This window comes from Arabidopsis thaliana, chromosome 5, assembly GCF_000001735.4.
Source record: "Arabidopsis thaliana chromosome 5, partial sequence".
Lineage (NCBI taxonomy): Eukaryota > Viridiplantae > Streptophyta > Magnoliopsida > Brassicales > Brassicaceae > Arabidopsis > Arabidopsis thaliana.
In genome coordinates, this window is record NC_003076.8 from 15,156,498 (window position 1) to 15,170,741 (window position 14,244).

At 28.5% G+C, this 14,244-nt stretch overlaps 2 protein-coding genes across 3 annotated transcripts; one reads left to right on the top strand and one right to left on the bottom strand.

Annotated features, from left to right (window-relative positions):
* The first annotated feature begins 1,699 nt into the window (after nt 1–1,699).
* AT5G38010 (UDP-Glycosyltransferase superfamily protein) lies at nt 1,700–3,817 on the top strand. The gene is made up of 2 exons (NM_123160.3): nt 1,700–2,337; nt 2,753–3,817. The coding sequence occupies exons 1-2, from the start codon at nt 1,845–1,847 to the stop codon at nt 3,619–3,621; spliced, it is 1,362 nt and encodes a 453-aa protein (NP_198617.1). The 5' UTR covers nt 1,700–1,844; the 3' UTR covers nt 3,622–3,817.
* A 5,327-nt stretch (nt 3,818–9,144) lies between these two features.
* On the bottom strand, nt 9,145–11,367 carry AT5G38020 (S-adenosyl-L-methionine-dependent methyltransferases superfamily protein). Of its 2 annotated transcripts, NM_123161.3 has the most exons (4): nt 11,206–11,367; nt 11,050–11,126; nt 10,177–10,830; nt 9,145–9,842 (listed from the first exon to the last, which is right to left on the bottom strand). In NM_123161.3, the coding sequence occupies exons 2-4, from the start codon at nt 11,113–11,115 to the stop codon at nt 9,456–9,458; spliced, it is 1,107 nt and encodes a 368-aa protein (NP_198618.1). In that variant the 5' UTR covers nt 11,116–11,126; nt 11,206–11,367; the 3' UTR covers nt 9,145–9,455. The 2 variants fall into 2 exon arrangements, with proteins under 2 accessions (NP_198618.1, NP_001331111.1); NM_001344225.1 differs by having other exon boundaries at nt 9,149–9,842; nt 10,177–11,126; nt 11,206–11,362.
* Nucleotides 11,368–14,244: the final 2,877 nt, after the last annotated feature.

The window sequence follows — 14,244 nt, forward strand, 5'->3', positions numbered from 1 at the left end:
TTGACTCATCAAGAAAAAAAATCAGTTTTATTTAAACTCACCAATCATGTATTTTGTTATTTTTAATAGATACTAGATCGAAATCTGTGCTATGTTACAGGATATTGTTTTTGAATTTTTTTCATTGTTTTATCAAAGCCAGAAGCAGTAAAATTGCAACAAAAATAAAAAGAAAGAGGATCTGTTTACCGTATAATTACAAATTTGTTTACTTGTTTGTATTTCTCATGTCTGATAACACAAAAATAATAAAGTTTGTTACATTGACTTTATTTTTTAGGGTTTATACATGTTTTTCCCAAAAATCCTAAGTGCTTTGAAATACTCAAAAACTGATAACACTACTAACTACATCGTCCACTAGAGCTAGAGAAATTGTTGGACTTCAAAAACAAATCTTTTGTTAATTTGAGGAAATAAAATAAAATTATTTGTCTTTTTGAACAAATAAAAAAAAATTATTTGTTTTTTTGGGCTAATAAAACAAAATCATTTGTTTATTAACAAAATATGAGGATAAAAATCGACATTAATTTACACTTTTGTGAACATATATGTCATTTTTTCCTCACTTTTTGTTTTCAATAATTAATTAACTGAATTTGAAGCTAACCAAAAAACGAAATTATTGATTTACTTTTTCAAATAAAATTGTTTTATAGAGAAGTGTCAGTTTTTTTTTTTTTTTGTAGGCGAAGTGTCAGTTTTGTTTAAACTAATACATCAAGTTCTTTGTTTGATTACACTTAAATATAAAAATATTAGAAAAATCTACTCATAGTGTTGATTGTTAATATTAACTGATTTGACTATATAAAAAAAAAAAATCATATTTGTTCAAAACTAATCCGTCACGTACTTTGTTGTTTTCAATAAATTTAAAATATGTTAAACAAATCTTCTCAAAGAGCTGTATTATTGCCGTAGTTTATATATACATTTGATTGCGTATATCGACGAGAGATAATGATCAAAAAATATTAGGTTTGTTTAAACTAATCCATCAGTACTACTTTTATTTTCATTAAAAAGAGTTTAAATGTTGGTTTGAGTTTACAAAAGAAAATTAAAGTTTACATTTTGTAATTAAACAAGATTATATATCGGTTGAAAAGTGGTTAGGGTTAAGATTTTATGATTAAATAATTTTTTATTTATTATGTGAAATATTCTGATTGGTTGAGATAAAATGGGGTGAATGAACCCCTAGTATTGTTCTAGAAGTTTAATAATATTAGTTCTCCAAACAAAATAATTTGACCAATATTTCAAGTTAGATTTGGAAATTTTCATTTTGCAGAAGAAAAAAAAATTTGGAATTTTCAATACATTTTCTTTTTTACGTGTCGATCACTTGTCAACAAGGAAACTTATTCTGCAAATTAAACTAACCCTTAAACTTCAGCATAATGCCTTAGGATTTCCCTCCATTTTCCAAGAAACAGACCATCTTATACCTTTTGACAGCTTCTAAAGTGTATTACGACATGAGTTGAGAGTGCGTCTAACCTCCCGCTAAGATCATCGCACATGTTATCTTGACATTTATGTCGTTTGCACCCTTTTCTTGGTTCTCTATAATTTGCTACATAATTGTCTTAAGGCACAGTGGCTGAGCTCTTTACAGCTTGGAAAGGTGCATTAAGTAAAGTTATATTAAGTTACAAACAGCAGCAATCTCAGCTCTCAATTAAAACGAGTTTAAATGTACGGTCAGGAATTAAGTTATATTATATTGGATTATTAAAGTCCTTTTTCTTGTAGCTGCAAAGAAAGCAACCGGAAAAGAAAAAAAGAAAAAAAAAAACAGAGAGCGAGAGAGAGAGAGAAATAGAAATTTGGAAATGGAGGAAAAGCAAGAGAGGAGGAGAAGGATCGTGTTGATTCCCGCTCCAGCACAAGGACACATATCTCCGATGATGCAACTTGCAAGAGCCCTTCACTTAAAGGGCTTCTCCATTACAGTTGCTCAAACCAAGTTCAATTACTTGAAGCCTTCAAAAGACTTAGCTGATTTTCAGTTTATCACCATCCCAGAGAGCTTACCAGCCTCGGATCTTAAGAATCTAGGACCAGTTTGGTTTCTTCTTAAACTCAATAAAGAGTGTGAGTTTAGCTTCAAGGAGTGTTTAGGTCAATTGTTGCTGCAAAAACAACTTATACCGGAAGAAGAGATCGCTTGTGTCATCTACGACGAGTTCATGTACTTTGCTGAAGCTGCAGCCAAAGAGTTTAACCTTCCCAAAGTTATTTTCAGTACCGAAAATGCGACGGCTTTTGCTTGTCGCTCTGCCATGTGCAAACTCTATGCAAAAGATGGTTTGGCTCCCCTTAAAGGTATCTATCTCTATAAGTTGAAATTGTTTCTCTCACTTTTGCAAATTACATGTTAAAATATGGTATTTGTAGAAGTCTTTGTTTGTTTTGTGGCATTTGCGGTTTACGATTGGGAATATATTCTAGGGATTTTTCTAATTTTGTAAGATGTGAAATTCTCTTACATCAAAATTTGTTTGCTTATTGTTGGAGAATATCAAGTATAAATGCAAATGCAAAAAAATACATGAGGAGAAATTCATTTTTTCATGACTATCATCGTATATGTTGATGATACGAATATGAGTATCATCAAGATACAAAATTAAGTAGGACTTTGCGTTTATGATTTGATTTATTTCTTTGAAATTGAGTAAATAAATTGCGGCCATAATTTTGCTTTTAATATATATATATTGGTTTTCACTTATCACAGAAGGATGTGGGCGAGAAGAGGAGCTAGTGCCAAAGTTGCATCCCCTTAGATACAAAGACCTACCAACTTCAGCATTTGCACCAGTAGAAGCCTCAGTGGAAGTGTTTAAAAGTTCATGTGATAAAGGGACAGCTTCCGCTATGATAATCAACACAGTGAGGTGTCTAGAGATATCATCCTTGGAGTGGCTTCAACAAGAACTTAAGATTCCGATATATCCTATAGGCCCTCTTCACATGGTTTCTTCAGCTCCTCCTACGAGTCTACTAGACGAGAATGAGAGTTGCATTGATTGGCTGAACAAACAAAAGCCGAGCTCGGTGATTTACATAAGTTTGGGAAGCTTTACTTTGTTGGAAACTAAAGAAGTGTTGGAAATGGCTTCGGGCTTGGTTAGTAGTAACCAACACTTCTTGTGGGTGATTCGACCCGGGTCCATACTTGGTTCTGAATTGACTAATGAGGAATTATTGAGTATGATGGAAATACCGGATCGAGGCTACATTGTGAAATGGGCTCCACAAAAGCAAGTGCTTGCACATTCTGCGGTTGGAGCATTTTGGAGTCATTGTGGATGGAACTCGACTCTAGAGAGCATGGGTGAAGGAGTTCCGATGATTTGTAGGCCTTTTACTACTGATCAAAAGGTAAATGCGCGGTATGTGGAGTGTGTCTGGAGAGTTGGGGTTCAAGTGGAGGGTGAACTAAAGAGAGGAGTAGTCGAGAGAGCTGTGAAGAGGTTACTGGTGGATGAAGAAGGAGAAGAGATGAAGTTGAGAGCTCTCAGTTTGAAAGAGAAACTCAAAGTTTCTGTTCTACCGGGAGGTTCTTCACACAGTTCACTAGATGACTTAATCAAGACTCTATGAACATTTACAAATAAAATTCGTATATCTACTCATTTCACTTCTAGACATATGGCCGTTTGGGTTTGCATAAATTAAGTTTAAATTTTACATAAAAGTCTTGAACTTCTAATAATGAATATAGAAGATAAATTGGATCAACGAACATATAGAAAAAGGGTTTACGGTTCATATATATAAGAGTTTCTCACCACTTGGGGCACTTTTCAAGATTCTTAGAGCAAGTGAAACACTTTGAGAGTAGTATGCACTTTTTAAGATTTTTAAGCAAATCAATACCATTTTACCTTCCATCTAGTTACAAACTCTTAAATAGTTGGAAAACAAAATAATATGTTAAATTGTGGACCGTACGATGCAAACTTAAAATTAAGATATGATGGTTGTGGATGGACACTGGAATTCGGAGTGGGGTTTGGTTGTAATGAGAGAGAAATGAAGATTTTTGTTATTGAGTAGCTAGGTTGCATGAAAACTCGTTCCGATGTCCGTTTCCCGTTTCCAAACATTTTAGAAACGAAAACTTTTTGGAAACATGAAAATCGTCATGGAAACGCGTTTCCTAAAAGTCTATGTTTGGAAACACGATGGAAACTCACGTTTCCAAAATAGAAACTTAAGTTTCTGAAATAGACATACGACAAATCATTTTTATTGGCTTTGACTATTTAATAAATAAAAGTGGAAATATTAAGATTATTAATACATATAACTAATTTTGGAAGACTCTGAGTTTTAAGATATTTCTCTTGATAAACCAGATTTGAAGAAAGGTTTTTATTATCTTTGACGAAAACTAATGAAAATGAGAATGAAAATGTTCGTCTAAATTAAATATTTGAACTTAAACTTTTTAATCTTTATCATTTAAAATTTTAGTTAACTTATTTAATATTGATAGTTTGGACTTCTATTGTTTAAACCATTTTTTCTTTAATATAATTTTATGTTAATATCATATATATATATATATATTATGTATAATTTCTAGTTTTCTGATAAATATGAGTTGTTTTTTAATGAAAAGTTGATTTACAAAAGAAAAAACAGTTTTGAATCAATTAACTTTACAAAAAATGTAAAAAGGTAAATTTAAAAATGAACATTGAAAAAATATATATTGCATAAAATTGAAATGACATTTTATTTTTGATTTACATAGGACAACCAAAAACATTAGACCGGTCCTGGATTCTTCATACATATGACTTTATCAGACTCCGTGAAATTCATTTAGTATCTACTCATTTCACTAGCCTACGTTTTCATGCTTTGTTTTGCAAATTAATAAAATCATATATTCTTGACAAAAAAAAAGTTAGGGATGTCAAAAAGGGTCAAGATTTATAAGTCAATTCAACTCAACTCAACACATGAACTAATAAGTTGAAAATTTTGACTCAACTTATATTCAATATATTTAGAAAAACTTTAAATCGACAAGGAAAAATTCACAAGTTTTTTCTTATCTTTAATATTTTGTATTGTAAAAAATTTGGCATAAAAAATTCATACTAAATTGTTTTATATTACTTTTATAAACAAATTTTTTTTAAATTGATTCTTTTAAATTCTAAATAAAATATGATTAAAAACAATCAATAGAGACGACCATACGCTGTGATTTGTGCTCCAAAACATTTTCTGCATCTGTCTCCGTAGGACAACACGTTCTTTTATGGATAATATCACTATCTATACCCAGAAGAATCAAAAATTAAGAATATACCAATGTTTTCTATATAATTAGTTCTCTCTCTATAATTTATGTAAGTTAGACAAAAATGCCCTTATTACATATATCAAATTATTTAGTAATGTAATAAAATAGTTATCGATATTTTTATCATCAATTTCTTTAGGAATATTATATTATGAATTAGATGATTACTATTAGATTAACGTGATAATAATATATATATCCATGTAAGTTAAAAATAAATTATGTTAAAACATATGATATCGCGATAAGAATAATGTTAAAGAGGTATACAATTAGTAATGTGTTAAATTTATTTTTAACATATTAAATTATACAATATATTATATAAACTTATCAATATATTTTAATCTTTCATTCATTATGACATAAAAGTACGGTAAAAATAATTGTAACGTACTAATGTTTCATTTAGCAAAATCTATATATACATTTTTGCAGCCATTTTAGCAAATAAATCTTGGACTTGGACTTATTTACAATCTAATGCCATTAGCATTAAATCTTTTTTTAAAATAATTAATTTTACTATCAATTTTTTATTTAAATTATCAATCAAATTTAATCCCAACAAACTTCAAATCAATCCCTTAAAATTAGCATAAACATATTTGTTAACAATATTTTAAAACAAAGTTTTTTGTTAAATAAATATTATTCTTACTAAACGTTTTTTGTTTAAATAAATAAATTTTGTATTTGAACTTATTTACAATGTCATGTCACTGACATTAATTATTTATTAATGAAAATATTTAAGTACAGATTTAAATCTTCAAAATCCTTGCTTTATAGTTATTATGTCATTACCTTATAAGCAAAAATATTAATTTTTTAAATATTCTTATTTATATATTTAAAATTTAACATTATTAATATTTAAACTTATAAAAAGTTTGATATATCACAATTTTTAACATCATTATATAATATATAGAGTTTAAAAAAATCTTAATTTTTTCCGTCATAATTTATGATTTAAAATTTTAAAAATGAACATATATTAACCAATTGGCAAAAAATGTGTGGGTTCAACGTCCCGCATCGACAAAAATATTTAGACAATGATTTATAAACATATCATAAATAAGATCAATATTAATATAAATAAAAGTTTTTTTTACGGGACGGGTTTGACGGGACGGGTTTGGCAGGACGTTACTTAATAACAATTGTAAACTATAAAATAAAAATATATTATAGATATATACAATTTGCAAAAAAGAAAATATACTAATTTTAAAAAGATAAATTGTCCCCGCGGTGTACCGCGGGTTAAAATTTAGTATCTAACGTAATAATATAGCAAAAAAAATATAATCCCCTTTTATTGTGCTGAATATACATAAATAAAAAATACAGATTTATTATTTTAAATCAATAAATATTTTTTAATAAAAAATTTGTAAACTTATCGCGATATCATAGTTTTTAGCACGTTAAACAAATAGTTATATACTTATCATCAATATATTACAATTATTTTTATTCAATGGCATTTTTATAATTAATTTAAAACAAAAATATATTTTTTGTTTAATATTATTTTTCCTTCATACTTACCTAAATAACTAATTGTTATGCATAGATTCTTAATTTCTTCATCTTCTATGCATAGATATTAATATAGCCTTTCTTTTACTGTACTTTGGTTTTTCTTCTTAAAAGTTTCCGGCAAATACATCGCCTACCAAAAATATTTCTCAATAAATGATGTGATATAATTGAGTTTTTTTTTTCTTTGATGGAGACAGTTTTCTGTTCTTCATTATTTTCTTTTTAAGTAGACATCAAAATTGTTCAAAGCTATATATATAATATGAATTTCAATTTTATATCTCTTTTTTGGTGAAATGAATTTTAATTTTATATATATAAAAAGAATATTAATCTATTTACAAAATTAGTTTAACTATCTCAAGAGTTCTCATAAAGAAACCAGCTTAATGTATGAAAATATTTAATTATACAAACTATATATACAAGAATGAATTTGAAAAATTTAAGTCACTTTGATTATCAGTATTTTTCCTCAAGATATGGTTTGATTTAGGGTCCTCTTTTGTTTCCTCCAACTTTCACCAAATGGTTATGGTCAAAATTTTTTTATTTTTTTTTTATTTTTTTTTTCTTTTTTTATATGGTCAATTTTGGTTATGGTCAATTTTAAAATTAGGTTTGATTTTGGATTGAAAGTATAGTTTTTTGTAGTTCTTTAAAAATATTTAAACTATTTTGTTGGAGTCAGAATTCAATTATGCGTGGGACTGCAGATTGGTTCACTCATTTTTTTTTCCCAGACTGGTAATAATATGAAATTTCAATAAAGCGTAGAGTTATGTGTCGTGTCATTTACACGATTTGGGTATCCTTTAATGCGATCAATATTGTGGGCTTCTTAGAGACTTCTATAGCTAAAAAAATTTATATTTATAAAAGAGAGGAAAAAAAATATGAACAAACGATATCCTAACTTAGCTAATGAATAGGTTTTGTGGCTAAAAATGCAAACAATTAAAAAATGGATTTATATCTGTAATAAGGGAAAACTTCAGTTTATGCTTTATGCCTAATTAAAGCTATTGAATGTGATGCAAAAAAATAAAAAAATAAAAATAGCGACTAAATATAAATCTTTTCAATACATGATTTGTTTTTCCTTTTTTACTAAAAAATTAGCATTTGGGTTTCCTGTCACAACCTTCTCAAAATCGTAACAATGCACCAATATTTAAACTAAGTATTGTTTAAGGTTTCTGAACAGAAATTAAAAAAGAAAAAGAAAATAATTTACCCTTGTTTAATGTGTTTTTTTTAGTGATTAAGATATTAAAATTATGAGAATAAAATTTGGAAATTTTTACCAAACATGTACATTGAAAATCAAAAACGACAACTATTAGAAAACAAAACTTTAGTACTAGAATGACAACTAAATTAAAACGTAGGAAGTATATCGCGAGTAAGCAGACCTTTTGACAAACCGCATATTTCCCAAAAAATTAATCACTTGGGCTAAATTACATAATAATCTCTATGTTTGAAAATATAGGACGTTTAAGCTAATTAGTACATACTTTAAGAAATTTATTTTTGTTTTTAAAAACTATCATTTAAATTTAATTCAAAAAATTTGAACCAATGATATAAAAGACTACACAATATAAATTAACGACTATATTAGGACTGGTATATTTTGCGACCGTTTTTAACGATCAACTAAAGTAGTCGCTAAGTAGTCTCGACTAAGGTGTTTGCGACCATCTTGTGACTTTTATTGGAGTTGCAAAATGCTTGTTTTTGTAGTATTCAATATATTTTTCTGACATTTTGTTTTCAATTTCCAATACTTTTAACAACTAAAGCACTAATTTATACTTAAACAAAAATTTATGTATTTTAGATCGTGAGATTAAAATTACATGGAGTAGTTTATGAATATTATATAGAGAATTCAAATTGGATTTTTTTCTTTTACAAAATCTTGAGATCGTGAGATTAAAATTACATAGCGGTTTGTGTTGAAAAAGGGTTTTTTGGATAAAATCTTTGTGTTTTCTAACGGAATTATTGACTGTCATGTCATTACAATACGGAAATGTTATATTGCGGGTGACTTTTGACATGAAGGTTTTTTTTGCAAAACAAATTATATGGAAACTTTTTGGGCACAAAACCTTAAATATAAGAGAGACAAGGTGAGGTTAAGATAAGCGCTAGTTAGTGTCTAAAGAAGGAAAGACTAAAATTTTAGGGTTCAGGAATTTGTTGTGATATCATGTAAGAAAATTTAGATGTTCATAAAATAAATATAAAAACCACACACAAACATTATATATATATATATCACTCAAATTACAATCATGAGAATACATTTTCATTAAATTGGCTTTGTTTGTTGGCCAACTTTTTTAAGCGAATTTGCCTTTGTTTTTTTTTCCTTAAATAAAGAAGATGTAACAAATGTTCCTACAAACAAACATGAACTTTTGCCAGACCAACAAGGAACAAATCACCACTGTAATTATTTCAAAATACCAAATAAGAGAAAATTAAGGAAATGATTTATTCATAATATAATGTTTTTTGCTTCACTTACTGTCTCCTCATAGGTTTGTTACTTCCTTGTCAAGGAAACGAAGAACTGAACAGTTGGTTTGTTGCGCAAAGTATCGTAACGCTCGGCAAGATGGTATGTATACCTCTCGAACAGACGATCCATAATGGCGTCTCCAAAATGAGCACCAAGCATTGGTTCAGTAATGGATCTTATGATGCTTGCCCTCTTTCGAATGACTTCAAATCGACATGATTGGTCCAAATTATCATCATCATCTTTCACTTCAGTACGACCAGTTTTGTATGAAAAGAGAAGACCAAAGATTGTCTCAAAATTGCTGATTTTGAACGAGCCCTCGCTTTCGATAACTTCCCTCACCTCACTCTCGTCAGGATTGTAGAATGGCAAGTTAAAAGAATCTACATCCGATTCCTTCACAATACCCTGCATTCAAAACATTTCTCCAAAATCATATTACAACAATTTAATTTAATCATGCAGAACTCACACAAATTTATGATTTCAAAATATATATCTAAACTAAAACTTTTAATATGTGAATATAATCATAACTAAAAAGATATGATTGGTCCATATTTTTTTGTTAGCAACATTAGTTAAATTCAAATTCAGATATAATTATAGCTTCGATGGACAAATCTGAATCCAAATACCCTAGTTCTTACTACTAAAGACTAGAAAACAAAGAATAGTCATAATGTGTTTATACCGAAGCTAACCGGATCAACCGATAGGGAATTAAAAAAAATATGCGTACCTCAGAAACCAAGTCGAGGAGGGAATCAGATATCGACGACCAATTTTGGAAACAATCTTTAGATAAAGGATCCAAAGATTTTCTGCCCACGAAAGTAAGAGCCATACGTCCATTTGGCACAGTCTCATCCGCACGCAGTCTCAGAAACAAAGAGAAATCATTCTTGAACTGAGTCAAATAACTCTTGTACACATTTGGAGGGCATGGACTTCTAAGGTACACATTCTTCTTGTTATCTTCAAGCCCATCAGGAACTTTGGAAAGCCAATGTAGACAAAGAGATGAATGAACAAAATGGAGAGACTTGCTAGGGAAAAGTCTTGAGTAGAATGAGCCTGGGACTCCTGAGATGAAGCATTTCCCTTTAACATCCATCTTCAGCAACTTGTGGAAGGCAGGGACCAACTTGAAAGTAGTGTTGAAATCGTTGTCTGGGAGATCGTTCAAACAACAATTGATCTCTGGTAAGTTTTTGCCTTTTTGTTGGTATGATGTAATGATCGTGTTGACTATTTCGGACATGACCAATAACGTGTTTTCCCCGGAAGAACATCCTAAGTCGGCCACTTTTATACAACCAGGAAAATCTGTTTTCACTATCATTTCTTTTACGGTTTCTACCACCACCGGTTTTGCATCAGAAGCAAGACGTTTCTAAGAAGCCAAAATGCCAAAATAGAGAGACAAAAACACACACGTATTGATCAGAAAATTGTTAATTTAATCTACTGGTATATTGATATATATATAGATTTTCTTTTTCTTTTTTCCTTTTTCCCCGGAACTTATGGTTCTTTTTTTCAGTCAAAGAGCTTATGGTTCATATGTAGCAAAATTTAGATATGTCATACAAATAGTGGAGGCAATACGTACCTGTCCCTCGGAATTATTAGCATAACTGTGTTCTCCATCTCCTCCCTTCATGCTTAGAACACCCATGTTTAAAGTCCCTATAATACATAATAATTTGACTTGATTAGATTATATACTAAATCAAACACAAAAGTGATGCCGAAAAAAAACAAAGACCTTGTGTGAATTATATTTTTGCAAGATGAAGTGTGATTATTAGATCTATCTAGAACCATATATATAGACCATCATAAATCTAATCATCATTCATTTTGCAACAAATGGCATGTGTGTGACTGTGTGAGAGAGTGTGAGTGTGGGATTTTCCATGATTAAAATTTATTTCATTGTTTTTTCTCACCTTCCCAAATTTATTAATGTTAATTAAGAAAAAAAAAGTATTATTGTACGTGAGAGTATTTGCGATACCAACAAAAAAAAAGTCAAAATTATTTTGCAATACGTGGACTGTGGAAATTAATAACTATTAATGTAATTTTCTTGTCAAAATAACCAAAATGAAAGAAAACAAGTATTTATTGTTTCTATTCTTGTAACTTAATATTGCAACATGCATGATTCATTTATGTAATTTGTTATTTTATCATTAGGCGTCGAATTCACTAAAAAAAAACTTTCATTTATGGCATATTAATATATACTTTATACTGTATTTATTATTTAGGACTCTAAATAACAAAAAAAAAACATTTTGACTTAGGACCCTAGATAACTATTTAAATGACTTATTATATTGTTTTAGGGATCTACAAAATCTTTTACTCTAACAATCCTGAAATGTTCAGTTTGACAATTCCTATCCAAAATGAATCACCATGCTAATTTTATAGTTTAAGAAATCATCTTTGTCGAAGACACATAGAGAAATTATAATAAAATCAGGTAAATTCGTACATTGGCCCTCACCGTTTTACTAATTTATTTTCTATTGATGTTGTAGATGATACAATTGGAACAAACTAATTAAATCTGGCAGAATCGATTGGTGACAATGCTCAGTGACTGTGGCAATGACGTTCAATGAAAATGGTGAAGAATTTCACGACACTTAGATTAGGTGAATTAATTTCTTTATATATATGGACATCAAGAAGAGAACTTCTTAGTTCTTAGAGCATTTTCAATGGAGGGTTTTTAAATAGTTCTTATGTATATAAAAGTAGATTAGGAAGAGAGAGAAAAAAACTCTTATCTAAGAGACTTGAAGATTTATATAAGAGTCTAATGAGACACATGTCTCTTTTATATTGATTTCATTTAAAAAAAAAAAAAATTAATCATCTAAATATATTATATTAAAATAATAATATAGAGGTATTTAGAAAAAAAATTAAGAGTCCTCTATTGAGGATGCTCTTAGTAGCTGCCCCTGCCCCTATTAGTATCTAATTTAGATTCTTTGTATTAAAATAGTAGAAAAAAAAAAACAAGAAAAGAGAAGTTAGAATTGGTTCCTCTTTAGAAACTTCTTATACTTACAAAGAATTACCTTAATATGATTTTAATATTAAAATTTAATTATTTATTTGAAATATATTAAAATAATAATATTTTATGGCTGGTAAAATATTCCTTTTGAGTATCTAAAGGATGAAGATGTTCTAACCAACAGTATCATGAAAACAAAGATTGAAAATGAACTTTAATCATTTAAAATTGAAACATTATCATCATATGAATTTTCCCGATTTTGTTAGTTTGTTCATGTACTAGAAAATATGTTTAGTCTAAAATAGAGTATGAACTCATTATTCTGTAAACTTGTGATCTTGTCTGAGATAATTACATTATTATTTAATGTTATTTTTGTATATATCAATTAAAATATTATCAAGAATTTTGTTTTCCAAATTGGTCAACTGAGTTTGTGTGGATTAAAATGTTAATGAATTAAAAATTTGTATGTGTGCAGCTCGTTGTATTGAGTAAACTATAAGAAATGATAACTTAAAATCAAGAAAGTGGTAGATGTGACGTATTGTCAGTAAATAATCTGATTTTGCATTTAACTTCATTTAAGAAAATCTTATCATGTTTTAATCTGATTATGCATATAACTTCATTTAACTATTACGAGAGAAGTAATTTATTCTCGTTGCAAATATCTTGTGATGTAGACATCCAATTTATTATATACATTAATTTTTATTATTACAGAAGATTCTAATATATTACATATGGAGCTCTAAATTATCACATGAACTTTTAATTTACCATATACACTCATAAGCTATTTTTCTACCGTTATTTCTTTCTAAGAAAAAAACATTTATAAGTGTTGGTTCCAATCCAAAAGTAATAGACCTTTGAGCTGGCTAAACATTTTATAAATTATTTACAAACCCAATCACCCCTTATTAACTAAATGAAATTAACATTCATTTTTTTCTTTGCAGAAATTTATTTCAAAATTAAAATTCTCCATATTCATAATTTTGAAATTAACATTCATTTTAAAATTAATAAAAATAAATCGTGCTATTTTTATTATGTATTTAATATCCAGTTGTTTTTACGAGACCATTTGCATGATCAAATATATGATTTTAGGTAGTAAAGAAATCAGTAGTTTAGTAAACCCTTTTTCAAAAAACGAAACTATATATACTACAACTTATGACTGGTTAACTTGGAGAAACAAAATTATACTTCAAGATTTTCTGGGCCCACGATTTCTAAATTTTGTTAACAATTTTTTATCATTTTTGGAAGAAAATTTCCTCATATTTTGTTTTGACCGATGAATATATAGGCAACGTGAAACACGTTATCATGTGCATGATTAAACCACTACGTGAATAACGTTTCACGTTAACATTAATGATTCTTTGAACCACTACGTAACATCTGTTACGGCTGTCAGAGTCTCTCTCTCACCAGATTGGTCAACTTAGTAGGTGTGAATAAAAATGTTAATTAATTATAAGTGTGCAGCTCGTTGTATATTTTATTCAGTTAATCCTGAAACATTTTAGAAAAAACACAAAGGGTAAGATGGAAAGAAATGGCATGATATGATATATTTTGATTTACATTTTTTTTTTTTGTGACAGCGTTTACAATTATATTATTTTGTTATATAGATGTCTAATTTTTTGAAAAAAAAAAAAAAGATGTCTAATTTATCAGGTGAACGTTAAATTCTTTTTAAGGAGAAATCAGGTGAACATAAAATTTATAATTTAAATTTTCAAA

What these genes read in the sequence shown, in the direction of transcription:
- AT5G38010 (NM_123160.3), top strand. Translation starts at nt 1,845, where the DNA reads ATGGAGGAAAAGCAAGAGAGGAGGAGAAGGATCGTGTTGATTCCCGCT. An exon ending in TGGTTTGGCTCCCCTTAAAG is followed by an intron (nt 2,338 to 2,752) that starts GTATCTATCTCT and finishes CACTTATCACAG; the next exon opens with AAGGATGTGGGCGAGAAGAG.
- AT5G38020 (NM_123161.3), bottom strand. Translation starts at nt 11,115, where the DNA reads ATGGGTGTTCTAAGCATGAAGGGAGGAGATGGAGAACACAGTTATGCT. An exon ending in CTAATAATTCCGAGGGACAG is followed by an intron (nt 10,831 to 11,049) that starts GTACGTATTGCC and finishes TTGGCTTCTTAG; the next exon opens with AAACGTCTTGCTTCTGATGC. An exon ending in TCCTCGACTTGGTTTCTGAG is followed by an intron (nt 9,843 to 10,176) that starts GTACGCATATTT and finishes TTTTGAATGCAG; the next exon opens with GGTATTGTGAAGGAATCGGA.